General features: G+C 39.9%; 1 protein-coding gene across 3 annotated transcripts; it reads right to left on the reverse strand.

The window, feature by feature from the left end:
- Positions 1-1037: 1037 nt before the first annotated feature.
- ca8 (carbonic anhydrase VIII) lies at positions 1038-18645 on the reverse strand. 3 transcript variants are annotated; one of them, XM_042227101.1, is made up of 9 exons: positions 18284-18645; positions 14101-14286; positions 13724-13848; positions 12463-12558; positions 11005-11067; positions 10849-10897; positions 10496-10608; positions 6858-7052; positions 1038-3013 (listed from the first exon to the last, which is right to left on the reverse strand). In XM_042227101.1, the coding sequence occupies exons 1-8, from the start codon at positions 18354-18356 to the stop codon at positions 6918-6920; spliced, it is 840 nt and encodes a 279-aa protein (XP_042083035.1). In that variant the 5' UTR covers positions 18357-18645; the 3' UTR covers positions 1038-3013; positions 6858-6917. The 3 variants fall into 3 exon arrangements, with proteins under 3 accessions (XP_042083035.1, XP_005938251.1, XP_005938252.1); XM_005938189.3 differs by having other exon boundaries at positions 14101-14292; positions 18284-18644; XM_005938190.3 differs by having other exon boundaries at positions 6844-7052; positions 14101-14292; positions 18284-18644.
- Positions 18646-19127: the final 482 nt, after the last annotated feature.

The raw sequence follows: 19127 nt of genomic DNA on the forward strand, positions 1-19127 counted from the left end.
GTATAAACTCTCCCATAGCTGATGGGATGTGAAGTTAAAAACAGATGATTCGTATCATATTCATACTCATCGATCGATGAGTGCTATATGCATGGGACTATTGTAATCTTAAATAAAACCAGTCATGTCAGGACAGAGATTCCTCATTGTGGGATTAAGGCGGTCATTCTGAATAGTTTTAATTAGCACTCTTAGCCACCTGAATGATCACAACATGCACAGCATCAGAATCATGAAATCTGATGATCACAAAAATTGGTGGTTGTCTTTTGACTGCAGGAAATATTTTTGCATCCACCAACTTATTGTAACCAGTCACATCAACCAACTGTTGGCCCAGAGGTTAAGCATCCAACACCTTCAACCTTTGCTTGGCTTTTTTTTTTTTATTGCACAACGTGACCTGTCTCCAGGCAGGAGTTTGCAAATGACTGCTATCTAATTTATAGAGACAGACAGATTCAAGCAGACTGAAATTTCCGAGTGGGTATATGCTGATGGGCGCAACTCATCTGTGTCTCTTTATGATAAGGGACTCAACTGGTTCACAGTGGTTCTGGTTGTATTACTATATCAGAGCACAGTTTCTTAAAGCCTACATCATATTTTCTGTGCACATTTACATTTCTGTAAATGTTTGCAAAAGATTAACGCAGTTAATTGTTGTATTATCACAAACAGATTATATGTAATTGCCAGCTTGACCCTATTTAACTGCAAACTGATAGCGAGCTCATAGCAGACTTACTCTTATTGCCACCTTATCACTATCATGGCGTGCCAAAGTTGCTATGGCGGTGACAACTGAGTGCACGATCAGTTACAGTCTGCAAAGCAACCATTCCAGAGGCAACAGGTTCATAGTACACAGTTGCAATAATTGTCTCCGTATTTCTTAAGGTTCTTTCCTAAAATAATTAATTAATCTTTATATCATACTGGATACACAAACAGTGTTTATTTTCCTTGTTTGATTTGTCTTTTTTTCATGATGCTTGGTTAGATATGGCTCATTGTCAAGAAAAACACAGTTTCCATTTCAGAGTTTTAGTAAGTCAGCGTGTCAGGTTTATTGTTGCTTTACAGTAATAGTCATCAGTTCTCACAGTTTATGCCAGATCAGTTAGTCACATACAGTGAGGCCAGGCATTCAAACACACAAATACACTGACACATACACAAATTTAAAAAAAAAAAACAGTGCTAGTAACACATAAGTTGTGGTAGTGGCCGCAGTGTCCTACTGATGAATGGGATTTGAAAGTTCAGTAGGAACACTGATATCCAGTATTAAAGCTGTTGATTGTGTGAAGACATCCAGCATAATACTGTTTTATTCAGAATTGCTGGTTCATGATGGGCTGTATAGTTTTTTTAGTTTGTGTGTTAGTTTGGTCAGAAATGTATCTAAACGATAAGGTGGACTGACTGTGCTTTGCCCTGGTTTTCAGGAACATAGTCTCAATGCTGGACATTCATATTAAGGTTCAAATAATGAGGTCAGTGTATGTACAAGTAACCCCTGTGAGTTCAGGCATCAAACATTTTTTTAACTCTAAACTTTTTATGATGTCAGAGAGAGAGAATATCCCTAATATGGTCATCTCAGGCACCTAGTTTCACCCACCTGCTGTTCAAACCTGTTTGTCGAGAGAGGTGGTCTAAAATACAAAACAAAATACAAGCTGAGATGTTCGCCTTGCAGTGCGTTGGCTCACCGCCCACATCTGTGCACACAGCATTGTTGCATCATGTTTATGCTTTGCAGGGAGTAATCCAGGTCATAAGCGAAGATGACTTGACTATAGGCTCAATGACATTAACATAAATTGCTTTGCCAAAATAAAAAGTTGATGGTGCCGTTTTGATGCTCAAAAAGTTAATCAACTAATTTTTTTTTAATTTTACTTACTTTACTTGTCATGTAAAAATGCACAAGAATATAAATTTGCGCAAATTAATTTTTTCCCTTGTTATTAGGATGTTCTGGATATTATTTGTTAGCCTCAGAAATATTGAGAATGTTCAGGATGCATGTAAAAATTGATGTTTTACCCTTAAACATAGTTGTTTCACTAACTGGTGCAGCAGTGTGGTAGTGGCATGGAGAGCAACACCTTGTAAATATGGATTATTTTGAACCTTTAAACAATGTTAGTCCCAGAATTCAAATATTGAGTTGGAAATTAAGCAAAATACACTGGATTGAAGGGTTAACCTACAAAATGAGCCCAACCTCCAGAGTGCGGATGTGAAAATGCATCAGGTACAGGAAGCTGATGGAAATAATGGAAAATTATTCAGTTCAAAGATTCCTTCAGTGCATAATTTCCAATGATATTCAGCCAGTACACCTGCCTTCACCTGTCTCTCTCCAGCCCTTTGGGGGACATTTAATAAAGAAATACTAACAATGGAGATTTGCTAAAAAGATTCAAACAGAGGCTGTATAGAAACATGATTTCTTTTAAGATCTTGCTGGATGCTTGATTTAATACACGTGTATATTTTCTTTGTGTGACTTCATTTGAAATTTAGCTTCAAATAAGCTCATAAACTTTGTGTAAAATGTGTACAGTCTTGCATAATTAACGTCCTGTATTCACGTAATGTACAAAGGATGTGTGTGTGTGCGTGTGTGTGTGTGTGTGTGTGTGTGTGTGTGTGTGTACGCGCACGGATGTGTCTAGGTACCACATCTGTGGTTCAAGCTTCCTTTTGTTTTGACAGCAGAGATGGGCTGATTATAAGCCTCCTGTCACCAGGACAGACACAGCAGATTAACACAATACCACACTACAGTACACAAACAGAGGGGGATTTTACATATGTTAAAAGGGAGGGGCAGGAGGGTGTAGAGACTACACTTAAGCACACACACACACACACACGCACACTGTAAAGGGGTGTAATCAATAGCTTCTTTGTCCACCTTCACTCTTAATCTGCGGCTGATCTAGAACCACATCCTTGCACTGCTGCTACTCTCTTCACGCCTCTTCTTTCTTCTCTCCTGTAAGAAAAGACAAATATGGATGTGATTAGGAGAATGAGAAAAACCAGATGTGTCCAGCAGCTAAACTGTAACACACAGATGGAAATGCTAGGTTTGTACTTTTACAACCAATTACTTTAAACTGGAGAAAGAAACTCCAGCAAAACTGAGGTGTTTTAGAAGGAGGTGTTAAAAAGCCTCTGTAAAAGTTCATTATTTTTTCCTTCGAAGGTACCACATAAAGTCACATATATGTGAGCTGAGCTAGTGAGCCAAAAAGAGGCACATGTTGCAGCAGGGTGGGAAGAAAGTACATTGCCAAAGAGAATTCAGAACAACTTCATAGTGTTGGTCAAAAAAGAAAGAAATCTGGCTGCTAAAAGAGAACAAACAAACAAAATCATCTCTTGGTAGTCGAACATCAGTTTCAGAATGATATGAAATCGGTTGTTTGGTGGCGGATATGTACTACTGTCTTAACTCAGCTCCAGGGTTGCTTTGTTTTCACTGTTCTGACAAATGAAGTCAACTCAGAAGTTTGAAAATAATATTGTTCATGTCGCCCCAAAATCAGTTCAATTTAATTTTATCTACATAGCACCAAATCACAACAACAGCTGCCTCAAGGCGCTTCATATTTCAAGGTAACGACTCTACTGTTATTATTTAGTCTGATCCCCTACTATTTTCCTAAGATAGACAGGCTGCAAGGCAGGATCTTTATTTGCTCAACTAAATCTATTAAATACTTACTCCCATGCTGGTTCAGCATTGGTCTCTGTTTGCGTAGCTCTTTGATCACACAACTGAACAAAAATAACACAAACACAAAGAAGAGGAGGAATGCTGGCCCACTCGTTTTTGCAGAATTGTTTTGATTCTGCCACCTTGGAGCGTTTTTAGCATTGAAGGCCTGCTTAAAGTCATGCCAAAGTATCTCAATCTGGTGTGAGTCTGAACTTGACCGCAGAATTCCAAAACCTTCCTTTTTAGGCTCCTATATGACTCTCAGACCTGTCCAAGTATCCACTCCCTTGTGTTTATTTTACCTTTACCTGTCTCTGTCAAGCTGGTCTGCCTGATTCAAATTTTCACCCTCCGGACCTACCTGCCTGCTCAGCCTCCCATTGATCAAAGTTGAACAGCTCTGACCATTGGCTCCCCCACAGTTTGCTCGTCAACTCACAGCTGAAGAAATTACAACTCAATTGTAAATCAAAAACTCAAATCACCACTGCGCCACTCATCCATGCACCCATACTAAATTCCCTTGGAGAAACCTCCCTTTGTAACAATAAAACCTGTCAACCTTCAGCCGTTGTATCCCGTGAGCTTCTTTGGAGTCTGTTTCATGCTTACAGCTGTCATGGTGATAACAGAAGCACAATGACCACAGCTTCTGCACCAAAAATGCTGTTCCAGATGGTTCAGACCAACTCTAACCTCAACGCATACTCCTATGAATTATGCATGCATATGCATATGTTTTAGCCTCTTTCCTCTCTTTGCTTGTCGATGCTTAAAGACACATAGTGACATGAAACACAATGAACTTGAAGAAAGAAGCCTGTTTTGAGTACAGATATTTGTGTAGTAAAAATGCATAGATTAAAAGCAAAAAGTCATCAAAAAAATAAAAACCCAAGTACAGATACCTGAAAATCCTACTTACGTATAACACTTCATACAAATATTTTTTTAACTCCACCTCTGGGGCTCTATTTCCCCCAGGGGTTGTCTTTCCCATAGTCTGAACTCTTGTCTTAGGTGTGTTTTGCTGGTGGGACCAGATCAGTATCTGTTTACACCATAGACAATAGTCCTCTGTTGTTTCTTTCCATTTTCTTCCCTCTGCTCGCTCACTCCTCTTTCATCCCTCTGGCATTTTTACCTCCTTTCACCAAGTTACCCCTCTACTTCCTCGCTCTCAACAAGCCCTCACTTTTTTGTCCTCTGCTTCAGTTTTTACTCCGTCTGTTACTCTCGTCTGTGTCCTTTGACTTTGGCCTAAGTGGACGTCAGTTCAGATCTTCCACAGCATTCTATGGTATCACAGGGCTATAAGAGTTATATGACCCTGAAGAGCTCTACCGTGTAGCCTTCAGAGCGTAAACACTAGCTGGGAGTTCACTGTTAAGCTGTTACATCTGCAAAAATAGCTGTTTTGGGCAAAATGACTCAGTTCAAATGAAGCCAGTAAACTGACAGTTTTACTCATTATGTGATCACAATTCCCAAAACACCATGACTACATGGAAACACTCAGTTTTCCTCTGGACATTTAACGTGACACACCACTGATTTTACAGGTTAGCTCATGTAGAACTCTCTGTAGTATCATTCCATGTGGTTCTGCAGAAGGTTTTTCTGGCATTTCTTGGCTTGCAGGCTTTCTGTAAGCTGAGCCAAGCCCGTGACGTGGGCATGAGTTTTATCCATTCATGTAGGACTAACAAAAGTTGGAAGCTATTTAGCGGCATTATAATGTAAGATCCCACGCATGTGGCAAAGCATTACCCAGACTATGAACTCAAATTCAGCATGTTTTACTTTCTGATTTAAAAAGTTACAGACGCTACATCGATGTCAGATGAGATAATTTACTGCAAGGCAGACACTGTGTTCCTGTCCCTGACATTATGTTGCAAAAGGCTAACTGATAGTGTAGAGATGTGAGAAAAGGTTACTGCTTCTGCCCACCGTCGCTCATTTGTATTTAACACGAGGCACTTGTGCTCTTACCTTTAACACTGAGCCAGAATGAGGTCTGAAAAGCTACAAATATTCCTCTTTCTTCTTCTTCACAACTTCAAAACAGTGTAGAAACACCATAAGAATGAAGGAATGCAGACTCATAACCAATAACGCAAAAATGTTTATCTTCAAAAGTGAAGCATTTGTTTTGATCTAAACAGTACTAGGTGACCTCATCTGTAATTATGCAATGTTTGGGGAAAGTGACGTACCTGCTTAATATTCGTGTTTATTTCACATCAGCACATAAAAAATAGTAAACAAGGTTGTTTGTTTTAGCCTTACACTTTTGCAGTCGTCGCATTTTTAAGCGTCCTGCTCTGTTCTGATGTCCTAAAGTTCTGCCCTGCCTTCCTCCTGCAGTGCTGCTGAGCTAAATCTGGGATCTCTCCATGCACTTTGTGCTGTATATAGGTTGGTCCCACATTAGTAACTAAACTGGGTTAGTTCTTCCAGGGCCTGATCTATTATGTGCCATGGATTCTGAGGGCCCAAATACCTCAGGGACAGTATGCCTAGTTCATTAAAATTCTGTCCCTCATGAGGAAATGTGCTGAACTGACTAAAAATACAAAGTGTTTGGTGGTAAGTAGAGCAAGTGATAGTTACTTTTTCAAATATCAGTCATCACATCTACAGATAATTATTGATTCCCCATCTACAGTGAGCTAAACAGCATTTTAGAGCTGTTCAGCTCACTGTTTCTTAGTTTAGTTACATCAGATTTGCTGTTGTAGTTTGATCTCACTGAGGGCATCAACAGCTGTTTGTCAGGGGTTTTTTACAGCAGTAGGGAGTTGTCAGAAAAATTCACTGTACAACAACACGCTCAGAGGCTCAGAGTTACAATGAGTGTAAATATCATCTTAAACCATCTTGATTAAAAAAAATTCCTAATAATACTTTGTATTTGCTATTGTACTGTCACTGTTTCCTAACAAACTGCTATTATCTGTCTTGAACCCTCTGCAAGAAAGGTGTACGATACCACGCATGCGTTCCATTAATAGGTTTGACCTTATATGAAAAGACAAACCCTTTTCCTCAAAGTAGGACGTGACCACCTCAGAACACTGTATTGAAGTGTAACTCACTGTGACAATGCTACCTTCTTTGATTGTATCTGTAGGTCCCACAGTTTGTCTGAGATGGCGGTGGAAAGTGGGAGTCACTGGAAGGCAGCGCGAACTGTCCGGTCACTGAGCGGCTGGGTGGGACGGAAGTTGTCCCCCAGCATCCCATCATTCCCTTCTGGCAGCTCCGCACCTTTGACGTGGGACCGTAGTCTCCGAAACTCCTCAATCTGCAATGACAAAGATGTTTACACAGAAACTGAGGGAGTCTGTTGAGGTCTTGGAGACGCAGGGCTACTTTTTCACCAGAAAATCCTCCTTTCTGAATTTTAGAATTATCATAATTTACTTTAATTTAATTTAAAATGTTCTGATGTCTTACCCTGTAGTAGAATAGCAATCTTCTTTTTTTTTTCTTCTTTTTACCACAACAAGAGGAGCACTGTGGTGATTGTGGGTTTAGGTTCCACTGTGCCTTCACTTTATATTGCATTGTGTCGCTGCAGGTATTTATTCATGTCTAAGGAAAAGAATCTGACAAACTGTCAGCTGTATAAAGTCTTCAGAGCCTCACTTTCACCTTCCTAAAAACAAGCTTGTGGGTATAAAAAGGAAGGACTAAAGTTATGTGTGATTCCTCATAACAGAGAAAGTGGAGGGGTTATTTCTGGTGATTTCACTATTTGCTTTGGTTTAGCATGTCAGATGGACAAACGAACCATTTTTACTCATCTCTGAATACAACAGCTCGACAGGTCATCTACAAAAAAGAGCATTCTGGGCTTTTTATAATTCTCAGATCAGAATAATCTTTCACCTGACTTCCTGTTCATGAGAAAATGCTGCAAGTGCAGATATGATCTACACACACATACTGTGCAGGGGGTAGCAATATCAGGCAAAACAAATATGAGGCTTTTTATGCAGCCGTGCAGCTGTGTCACAGAGGAAAGCTTTATAGCACGCTGTCAAAGTGCATTACAACATACTAACAACATAGTAGGCATAGTAACCGCCTGATATGTATACACATTCACTGAGCACACACACACACACACACACACACACACACACACACACACACACACACACACACACACACACAGAGTCAATAATAGCCGGATGTTTGAGGTGTGTATTCTAGGTAAGAAGGACCTGCTGTTTTAAAATACTTGCTGTGGTTACAGAACATGTTACAGAAAGAAGAACAGTAAAGTGCAGCACAGTACATGAGTAGGCATAAAAAACAGCATACAGGTCAGTGTGCTGGAGTTAACTGTGTTTTTTTACACTTTGCTTTTTTACTTTAAAGGGATGTAGAGAGAAGTGTAATGGAAAGGGTGGCAAGCAGAAGGTCGCATGTATAGCATAGTTAAAGGACTATATTATTCTAGTGTAACCCACTGCTTGGGCCTGCTTATCAACTGGTGAGAAACTAGAGCTGCTGTCTGAACTGCCTAACACTTGGCAGGTTTTATACTTACGCCCCTCATAAAACCAGAACCCAACTGAAGATTTTTCTGTTTTAGTGTTTGCTTTTAGGACTTCTATTTGTACGCTGCAAACAAGAAGCACTAATAGTTGCGGAAGGAGCCATAAAAATGGCTTAACTTAAAACTTTAAACACATACTATATACCACCTGTTTGCAGGATTGGCTTTGTTATCATCTAAAAATAAGAAAATTAATCATCTTTAACCCATTGATACTTTCCAGCTTTTATTATTCACAATAGGGCATGGCCTGAGGGAGCCTGAAGTCATCCTTTCTGTTGGCATTTCTGCAGGTTCAATGGAGCAGAAAGCAGGGAACATGAAAGCCTGAATTAAATGTCAGATGGTTACTGTCATCATCCTTTACATCAGGCTGCTGGAGTAAAGCATGAGAGACCCAAAGGCTAAATTCAAATAAAAATGTATCAAAAGAAACTCGACAGACTTATTGATTGGTAGTGAGTGTAAAGGTTTCCTGTACTGTGAGTAACTGCTAGAGAGCTGTGGGCTAGTATTACTGTGCAATTTAAAAATACATACAGGGCTGACATATTGATCATATAAGACAGGATGTAGAAAATGAGAAACCCCCTCAAACATGAACAATACAGACACTGAACGCAGTAGAAGAGCCACACCAGTGTAACTGATTGGCTTACACTTGCCATGGGTAGCCGTTACCATGTATGATTCATGGCCTATAATTTTGCTGATGTCTACTTTATTTTACTGCTGCAGCAGATATCTACAAGTTGTTTCATAAGAGAAATAAAATGTGTTTTGCCGATAAACAGACTATTCACTAGTAACAGAAATTTTGTATATCAGTGTTAGGCTAATATTCTTAATATTCACCACTTAATAGATCTTGATGCATGTTCAGCCATCCAGGTAAGGAAATACTAACAAGTTGATTCTGTTTATCTAGATGTGAAATTTTCAGTGAAAAATAAAAAATAAAAAAAAAGACAGGTTAGCCTTGTTAGACTGTGAGATTTCCATCAGTAATGGGGGACATTTAAAAGTTGGTGTGTACCGTAAACCTACGAATACAGATCAGTATTTAAGGTTTCATCATCCACTGCTGCACAAACTGGGCGTCATCAGGACGCTGCAACATAGAGGGAACCCCATCCCAACAGACTCAGCAGCCAGCGAAGCAGAAGAACATCGCTTCAAGAAGGCCCTGAGTAAATGTGGTTATCCCAGCTGGACATTTGTTAGAGCACCTAAAGAAAGCTCCAGCTGATCCAGGAGAGAAGGGCAACCGCTGCTTAAGCGAAAACCTGTGGTCATCCTGTATGTGTCAGGAGTATCGGAACAGCTGAGACGCATTTTCTCTAAACACTGCATCCGTGGCTTTTAAACCCCAAAACACGCTGAGCCAAAAGGATCAGGTCCCCTGACACAAACAGAGTAACATACTGTACGCTGTTAAGGAGGATTGCCAGGATTTATACATTGGAGAAGCCAAACAACCTCTGGCTAAGATGGCACAACACAGAATAAGTAACTCGTCAGGCAAGGTCATTGATCAGTGGTTGTTGATCAATGGTCATGACAATTTGCTTACTAATAATCAAGAAACAGACCTCACAGCCCATTGTTCATTCAGTGGTGCTAGTTTAAGTCATTATGCAAATCTACTGTATATAAGGTTGGAAACCTGCAGTCAGCTGAGACTGAAGGAGTCACTTGGATCAGTGGCGAAACATTTCTCTCACTGAAAACGCTACGTCCAGATGACCAGAATCAACTTTTTGGGACCACTTTATAGAGTTCCTGAAATGCTTTTATTGTGAAATAGCAGCAGGGTTTTGCGGTTTTGCAGCTTTCTGCATCTAGGGTTTTTTTTCTTTTCTTCTTATTATGAAAGATTGACAATTATACATTAACCCTTTACTGTATTCACCATTATATTCTCCACTGATTTCTGGCAAAATATATCCGTCTCATCAGCAGCTAAACACTCCACTACCATCAGCAGCTGATGCTGTAGCTTCTTCTGAGAAAACAGCTGCCTGAGGACTTTGCCTGTCAGGAACCCAAAACACTGAGCTGAAAGGGCCTTTAAGGCTGAGATAATAATTCTGGGATTAAACAGAAGAAGAAAAATAAATAAAACAAAAAAACTTAAAAAGGCAGAGGATGCTTTACTTTACCTGCTTTATTTGTTTTACCTGTAACTGTGAGATGGTGAGAGGGTAACGATAGAGAATCCAGGTCACATTCTCACTACAAGGTGGTGTAGTCAGAGATCCTTCATACACCCAGTAGTCTCTCAGTAATGGATCTGTGGGCAGGTTTTGTGGAAAAAGCAAACATCAGTTATACTTTGATGATATTGTTTCAGCTCTCAAGGCTGAACAAAAAACAATTTCTTCATCCCATCATGCAGTTGACTTTCTGAAATGAGGACATGATCTGCATTTTTTTTTTCAACTTTATCTCACACCCACACAAAAATCGTATGGGTGTTATCAGGAGGCAATAGCTACAAATCTGTATCGGTGCTCAAGACATCCTTGCTTACCCGGTAACAGAGTGTTGGGATTAAAGCAGGGGATTATCTTGCTCTTCCCCTGGTGGCATTAACACAAAGATAATTATTCTCATTGTACATGCATCCTACAAATCCAGCATTTTAAGATGCTTTCATCTGCTCAGATTTTTTTTAATTCAGTCACACCTTGTACTGCAGGTCCTGGAGAACTTCAGTGATGGCCTTCAGTCCCAGATGCTCTTTACCAATCTGATAAAAAAGTAAGCATGTTTGGTTTCACAACTGACAAAGTAGTCCTTATTTCAGCTTGAACTAGTTGATAACGATAATGCTACCAGTGATTGTGTTTAAGCAGGACTTTTATACTTTTATGTCTGCAGGAAGTAAACAGGGGATGAAGTAAGAATTCTGTTGAGAACAGGATGTGTGTAGTGTTAGGTCTGAGGTCAGGAATGTTTTGGGTTGAAGAAAGAGTGAGATAGCCACTGTTTTTTGTCAAGGTTTTTGAGCAGGTTTCTCAGCAGACTAGCTTTTCAAGAGGTCTACTGAGAGTTCTTGAAAACCCGGTCTCATTTCATGAGCTGAGTATTATTCCTTATGGAGTGCATTAAGCATGTAAATCAGGGGAATTTCACAGGAACGTGGCAAACAATACATTCCAAACTGACTCATTCTCAGGTCACACCAAGCATATCTAGAATTTATCTGATCAGTCATTTAGGAAAACAGCTTTTACAATGCTAGGAAGGAAAGTACATTAGGGCTGATAAAAGCAAATGTTTATAAAAATGCATGTCAAGACTAGACTTAAAACGGGCATTGTGGCTCAGTCCCAGTTTAGGGAGCCAGCATATAACTTAGAACTCCACAGAAAGACAGCACCTTTTACTTTGTGTTTAACTGAGCATTCACAGGCTGCATAAGATGTCACCAAACACTGGATCATATACATGGAAAATGGGACAGCCTTTTTAAATGGCACTTCCCCTGAGCTGCACTTAACAGGGAGAAATGGTGTGTTTAAGTGTCTTTTTTTAAGCATGGAGAAAAAAATGCATCTGTTTTATGAAGAAATGTATTTAAATTTATGTTGTTGTTTTTTTTGGGGGGGGGGGGGTATCTGTATTTCTTTCTTTCTTTTAAAGTTCTTCAGTGGAAGCTTTACAGACATTTTCAAACATTTAAAAAATGCAATATATCAAGCAATAACTAGTTTTGACAATGTCTGTCACACTGGGGACAGTGTGATGATTTTCTGCTGGTAAGCCTCAGTTGCATTCATGTAGATGTTGCTTTGACCTGCCTAAACATTACTGCAGAACACATATTTCTCTGTGGAGAAAGTATTCATTAATGCCACTGATCTTTTTCAGTAGGATAATACACACAACACTTGACAAAGAGTTCAAAGTATTGGGCCCCCAGATTTCCCAGTTCACAATAACAAGTGTATGTGGAATGTGCAGGAAAAACAACTTCATTCCATGAATGCTCCACCTCCTAACTTCCTGGACTGAAAAGACACTGACTTTAACGATGTTTCTGACTGACATAGAAAATAGTTTCTTGGCTATGAATAAACAGACATTGTAAATCAATCCTTTATCAGGTCACTTTGCCAGCCTTCTGGCTCTAGATGCTTACCTGCACAAAAAGAGCTATGATAAGTACTCCATTCTTCTTCCCTAGAGCATCCTCCAATGTGTTAAACAGAGTGCTGTTCCAGTGAATCAGATGAAGCTGCACACAGAGAAACAACACATTACAATCTGTGATTGAGTGGCATTTGCTGTAGAGAGGACAAGTTGTGAGTGAGTGAGAAACCATCAGCTTGTGGTGACTGAAGGCTTTTTGTAAGGGCTTCCACATAAACAAAGGGACGTGTACAAAGCTTCGACCCTGAAAGCAGTAAATACAAGACCAGACTGAAGTTACATACATGATAAGACTTACAGCTGCCATGCTATGTGTCTTATTATAGCAGACACAGTGGAAAAAACATTAATGTATAATATCTTTGTGATCTCTGAGCTGCCTGTTTCATTATTAATAGCCTTCTGCACTCAGAACTGATAATGTGTTTTGTAAAAGGAAACATAAGCTATCGTAAAAGGGTAGTTCTGCTGCTACAAACAGGAATGGAAAGAGACACTGAGCTATACTGAGAATAATATCTGCAGTAGATTGAGCTCAGTACAATCGGCACAGTAAACTGTATTTACCACTGTCTTCAAATAAGCCAAGCTCTCTTCACACAATTTTCCCTTGTTGACTACGGACAAACACTAAAAATGGGAAAATGGGACATTTGTAGACCAGCAAGTCCAATGTTCTGTTGTCAGATTCATATATTGTTGGTGTCCTAATAATTAGGAATTTATTAGGTATTTACCTTGAGGTCCAGTAAAATGCCAGATATTATATTGTGCAGGAACGTTATCTAAGAAAGTTCACCAGAATTTATAACATTAGTATTTGAAGATGGAGTCCAGTTTTGGGAAATGCAAAGTTGTTGTAGATGACAAGATAAAAATGGGATTGACCTAACGTGGAGTAAAAACCAAAGTAGAAACAGCTCACACATTTGTAAACAAAAAAAATGAAAATATAAATGTAGGTTTTTGGATGGAGTGGTACAGTTTCTTGATGAACTGTCAGAGAACGCACCGTAAAGATTTCACAGACACACGGAGTCACAGAATGTTTGATTATGACTGTGGAACAATGCTATTGATATCAAAGCAGATACTTTTCAAAGAAAAAAAAGGTTTGTCTTCAAGGACTCATCAAACTGAAGTGTTAGCTGAAGACAAGAAGTCTAAACAAATCAGTGCATTTCTTTGGTGTTTGGGGTGTGCTTCGTGGTTATGGCCTTGCTTTTTTCTCTTTTTTCTCCTTGGTTTACCTCCATAGGGAAAGCCTTGAAGTTGACCGTGTGCTCCGATCCTCTTTGGTTCTCTTTGCCCCAGTGGAATCGAACCTCATGAAGCTCATACTCGTGATCGCTTGGCAGTGGACCTCCAGTAACCACTGTCACAGGAAACCAGAGGGTTTATGATCAAGCACGTACAGGAAGAAGGCTAAATAGGTCAGAATAATAGTCGGTGTGAGAGAAAGGGGTCGTTTGTGATGCGATGCAACTTTTTTGCTTTTCCCTTGTGAGAAAAATATACATTAATCACCTCCTACCAAACCTCAAAAACTATACATGCATCCTGTTTCAAAGCAGTTTAGTCAACAATTTGTGTTTGCTGATATGATGTCATGGCTGCTGGGAGTTACCTGACTTGGACTTGAGAATAATACGGACAGTATGTCCATCATTGATGACCTCGCAGTCTCGACACACCACGTAGTTTGGTGACAATCCAACATCCAGGAGTGATGGATCATAGTGAGCCTCCCTGGAGTTTAGATTAATGGGAGACTGGTACTCGCCATTGGCTGCTGGGAAATGAAGTCCCCATTCTACACCTTTATGAGCAAAAATAGGCATAAAAATGCACATGAAATAGAGCATACATTCAGATTATTGTTGTAACATATAGGCTTACTAAGAACATGACCATTAAAAATGGTTGCACAGTTTTAAGTGTCCTGCCAAGTCACACTTAAAAGTAAAGGGAACTGTTGCACCAGCTGTTTCAAAGTTCAAACTTTGACTAGCTGTAATATGTTACCAAAGTCATCATCTACACTTAATTTAAACAATATACACCACATAAAACAGCTCTTATGAAGGGCTTGGTCATTGCTAAATAGGCGTCCATCCTTTGCCTCAAATCAAGTACTTCCCTAAGTACCATTTGAGGTAAATAATGGCTTTCACTGACAGCTTTATTCAGAGCAGTCATAAGCAGCATCAAATATTGTTTAAGGGTCAAAAAAATGAAAGCAGCATGGAAGTGGCTTAATCTGCATGCCATATGAAGGGTACGAGGTTGCAATAAGCCCTGCAACAGATTGGCGTCCAGGGTGTACCCTGCCTCTCAGATGAATGGATGGATGGATTGGATAGATATCTATGGTTACAAAAAGACTTCCGGTGAAGTCTAGAGGGAAAATCTGTAAAAGCTTCCCTAATGAGTTCATGGAATTGGTCAAAAAAATAGCAACACTATTTTTCTTCTTCGCTCAATGACATCAGTTTCTAACTTTCTGCAGTTTCGCTTCTGGATTTTTGGTGAAAGTTTGTACAATCTGTGATCAGATGCTGACAGCAGGCAGCAATCCAATCACAGTCAAAGGTTTCAAATGCCATACTCACAACTCAGGTTTTAATTGGTGAACATGCAATCAGTCTAAATTCATGTAGGAAGGAAATATGTTGTGTACTTAATGTTGTGTGCCAGTAACACAAGTAATTAAGATACAAATTAAGATTAAGATACACCTTCAGAGATTTATTTTACCAACAGCTGGTCCAACCCAATCACTGACCCTGAAACTTAACCATCAATTCAGCTGTCATTCACTTTGGTCTTTTTCCCATACCCGAAAAAATCCCCTTCATGTTGCTAGCCATGCTAACAAAGCTCACTTGCATGGCTAGTGCTTGCTCACTAGCCTCGCAAGTGAGCAAACATGTACTAGACAGGGAATCGTATGTTTAGAGTACAGTTACCAGTTAAGATTTCAACAAGTCATCCAACTTGACTGGTCATTTGCTCTTCCTACTGGAGGAACGTGGGGGGGCTGTTTTATATAAGAGGGGAGTCAGAAATGTTTTTTTATTAGCAAGTCTACAAGCAGTAAAGTCATAACCTGTAATTATTATAATAAATACGGCAATGGTAGCCTAGTGCCACTTATGGCACATTTTATGGTACCATAAGTGGCACAACACAGACAACTGTTTGATTAGTATGAAGATGGATGGATAGTTATTTATTGGAGTTTGGATATATATCCAAACTCCAATAAATAACTATCCATCCATCTTCATACTAATCAAACAGTTTAAATAGTAGTTGCGGTTTAAATTGGGGTTTGTCACCACAAAATCAAAGTCAAATAATATCCCCTGAAGTGATGTAAACAGAGCTGGGTGTGTGCTTGAGAGGAAAACGGTGGTTTCAGAAGAACGTGTGGGGACACGAGACTGGCTAAAACTGGTCTTAAGTCCCTCTTCCTCTTTGCCTTGTCCTCATTCTGGTCCTGAGTTTCTTTCTGCTTCCTCTCAGTGTCTAGTAAACAGGACTTCTTGCAGTGAGTGTGACAATGAGATTACTGTTCATAAAAACAAAATTAAGCAGACTGCAGTTGTAAAAACAGGGCAAGTCTGTCCTAAATGAGACAGATCACCTGTCCACAGCACAACACTGAAATATTTTGTAAGATAGTAAGGCCTTTGCTATCAGTTTAATAGAGTGTGAAGAGCAACAAGTGTAGAGAAAGTGATCCCACTGAAAGACAGAATTTGCTTCACTTTTCAGCTGACTGCAACAGTAAGAGATGTGTACAATGTGCACAACCTGCTGTGTTTTTAGAAAAAGGAAATACACACTGGCAGTATCGTGTTCATGGAAAGTCCAGTACACCCATCTGCCTCCAAGACAAGGAGCTCAGGCCTCACAATGTGCCTTTCTGTTGGGACTGCAGATAGACGGTCCTCACTGGCTGACTACTCACACCATAGCAAAGAAGCATGGGGCAGTGGTCACATTCTCGCTTTCCTCAGCAACTAAAGCCTTAACAACAGTTTACTAAAGGCAGTGAGAATTTCAGTGGCACTACTAAATTGCGGATTGTTGCTTTAATGACCTCAAATTAAGGACTTAGCTTTGTGAGTAATTACGTTTTTTTTGCTTCAGCCATTGGAAAAGAATTTGGTGTTGTTAACTTTAGTGTTAGATGATATCATTCTTATGTGTAAGCTAATCAAGAAATGACTGTGCCAGCTTGTTAGCCACACAGGCGTTAGTTGGTGGCCATCTGATAGCCACCACCACCACAGGGAAAATGTGCACCTTCAGTGGTTGTTGGAGGTTCTGGCAGTCTCTGTGAAATCAACTGATCAAATCGCAGACCAGTTAGTCAGTGACCTTGTAATTCACTGGTTGCAGCAGAAAGATGTGCTTTCTTTAACTGGTTGTGGGTGGTTGCTGGAAGTTGCTGGCTGTTGTTATCAAGAAAGTGTTTGCAAGCAGATGTAAAGTGGTACACCAAAACCCTTCTTTGAGAAACCCCCTTTGCTTTACTTGATAGCAGGCTGCCACCTTTGCAACAGTTTATATGGAAGATGCTGAAATTTCTGTAAACACTTGCAAACTACTCACCAACTGTTAATGAAACTAAGAGTGACGAAAATGAGAAATTGAGAGCAGTCAGAGTAAAAGTTAGGGTTAGCCCTAACCCAATTTATACTGCACTTGTTCCACTTTGACTAAAGCTTGTGGCATAAAAGACAACTCGTTGTAGAAAAGTCTGTCTTCAATGCAAACTGCAGGTGACCAAAGCTATCACAAGCAGATTCTTGGTGTAGCTGATTTCACCTGGCAATAGCAGCAACAATTTGCCAGCAACATTTTTCCCTGGTGACCAGAGGTTGTCAGGGGGTCAACCAACCTCTAGGTCTATGTGACTGACACCTTAGCTAAGTCCTAAGAAAGGAAACTTTTGCTTATTACACAGCAGTGAGCTCTGTCAGCTCATGGCAAGGAAGTTCTGTACTTGTGCTTATAAATTAAGATGAAGAATTTTCTGTGGGAACCTCTCATGTCCTCTTAGCTAACCAGGTATTTGCATGTCAAATATTAGTGTCTTAGACATACATGCTATTCCATATAATTTAGTATACTTACAGTAAGAATTTCACAGTTCAGTGTGACAGTATATCCCTCGATGCTCAGTAAAAGCAGCATTAGCAGAAAGACAAAGTGAACACATAACTACGTGACATACTGAAAGTATGACAGTAATGTTTGTAACCTATGTTCAAGTGTTTATGTGCTTTATTCAGTTTCTCTGTAGACAAAGATATATGAGTGACAGCTCTTAATGCCAAGTCATTTTTGAGTTTTATTGTATGAATTGTAGAGTCCAAGGAAATCTTTGCTCTGCTGTAAGTCTCTGACCAACAACTGTCTGTTGCAAGTCTCCTATACTTTTAGCAGTGCAGTGATAAACAGCTGGTTTGCTGGCAACTTGATATTGTTGCCAGCAAAAAGTGATATTGTTCTTGTGATATTTTTCTATATGACTGACTATAAATCATGCCGTTCGAGCAACCTACAGCATAGGAGATGAGAGAGTAAAACCATTAGTGGTGTTTTAAAAACATATTGGTCTGACAGATGTTGTACAGTGTATAACCCAAATCCAACTAAAGAATCAAATTGCTTTTTTTTTTTAAATGTTTTGAAAAAGTGTAAAGTTTTGGGTTGTCCCCCTTAAAACTCCTCCTGATCCTTAGCTTTTCACACATCTCCAGCATCCCTTCACATGCTGAGAGAGCCCAGCCTACCTTCCTCATAGCCCCAGTCCAGCTCATCTTTCCCCGGAGTATAATCCGACTCCTCATTCACATTGTCAGCCATGGTGCTTTGCAGTCTACTCCCTGTGGCTAGAAACCAGTCTGTCCTCCCACTCACGGCTCCCCGTCACTCTGGTTTTAACTGGTTTTGGACACAAACTAAAGTCTGCTGGATGGATTCCCAGCTCAACAACAACTCTCTCTTTTCTTTGATGCAGTTTCTCTTTTCTTCCTTTTTTCCGTCTGTCTCTTCTTAACCCACTTTCTTACTCTCTCTTGCTCTCGTCCTCCTAAAGAGACAAGCTGATGATGTGTGCAGACTGCTCTGCCTCTCTGAGCAGCTCTTTACTCTGTGTTGCTCCACCTCTTTTCTCTCGCTACTTTGCTCTACTGTTATCTCTCTCTCTTCCCCTCTCTCTCTCTTCCTTTCTGTGTCTCTGCAGGTGTGCTTGCTCACCCTGCCATAAAATGTCAGAACAGTGTTTCTTTTTCATCTCCCTGCCCTGTATGCTCCCTGTGTTCAGAGGTGAAAATAAACTGTAAAGCATATCGGCTTTAATTATTTTTTCTTTCTTGATTTATTTGTTATGATCGTTTACCCTTTCTGCTGTTTTCGGAACCACAGTGGTTGTGTGTATGTGTGTGTGCTGGAATGCTGGCAGGAAGGTCGAGCTGGCGTTTCTGTTGGAGGTCACAGATCCACCCTTGGGTGAAGGAAACAGCAGTGGTTGAGAAAACATGCAAAAAGTAGCATGAGGGTGAAAGTGAAAGGCCAACTCTACTTCAGACTTGATGACTTCAAGATGGACAAAGAAAATGGCTCTCAAACACCCAC

The sequence above is a fragment of the Haplochromis burtoni genome, unplaced genomic scaffold, assembly GCF_018398535.1.
Source record: "Haplochromis burtoni strain Fernald_Lab_line unplaced genomic scaffold, NCSU_Asbu1 Contig_243, whole genome shotgun sequence".
NCBI classification, from domain to species: domain Eukaryota; kingdom Metazoa; phylum Chordata; class Actinopteri; order Cichliformes; family Cichlidae; genus Haplochromis; species Haplochromis burtoni.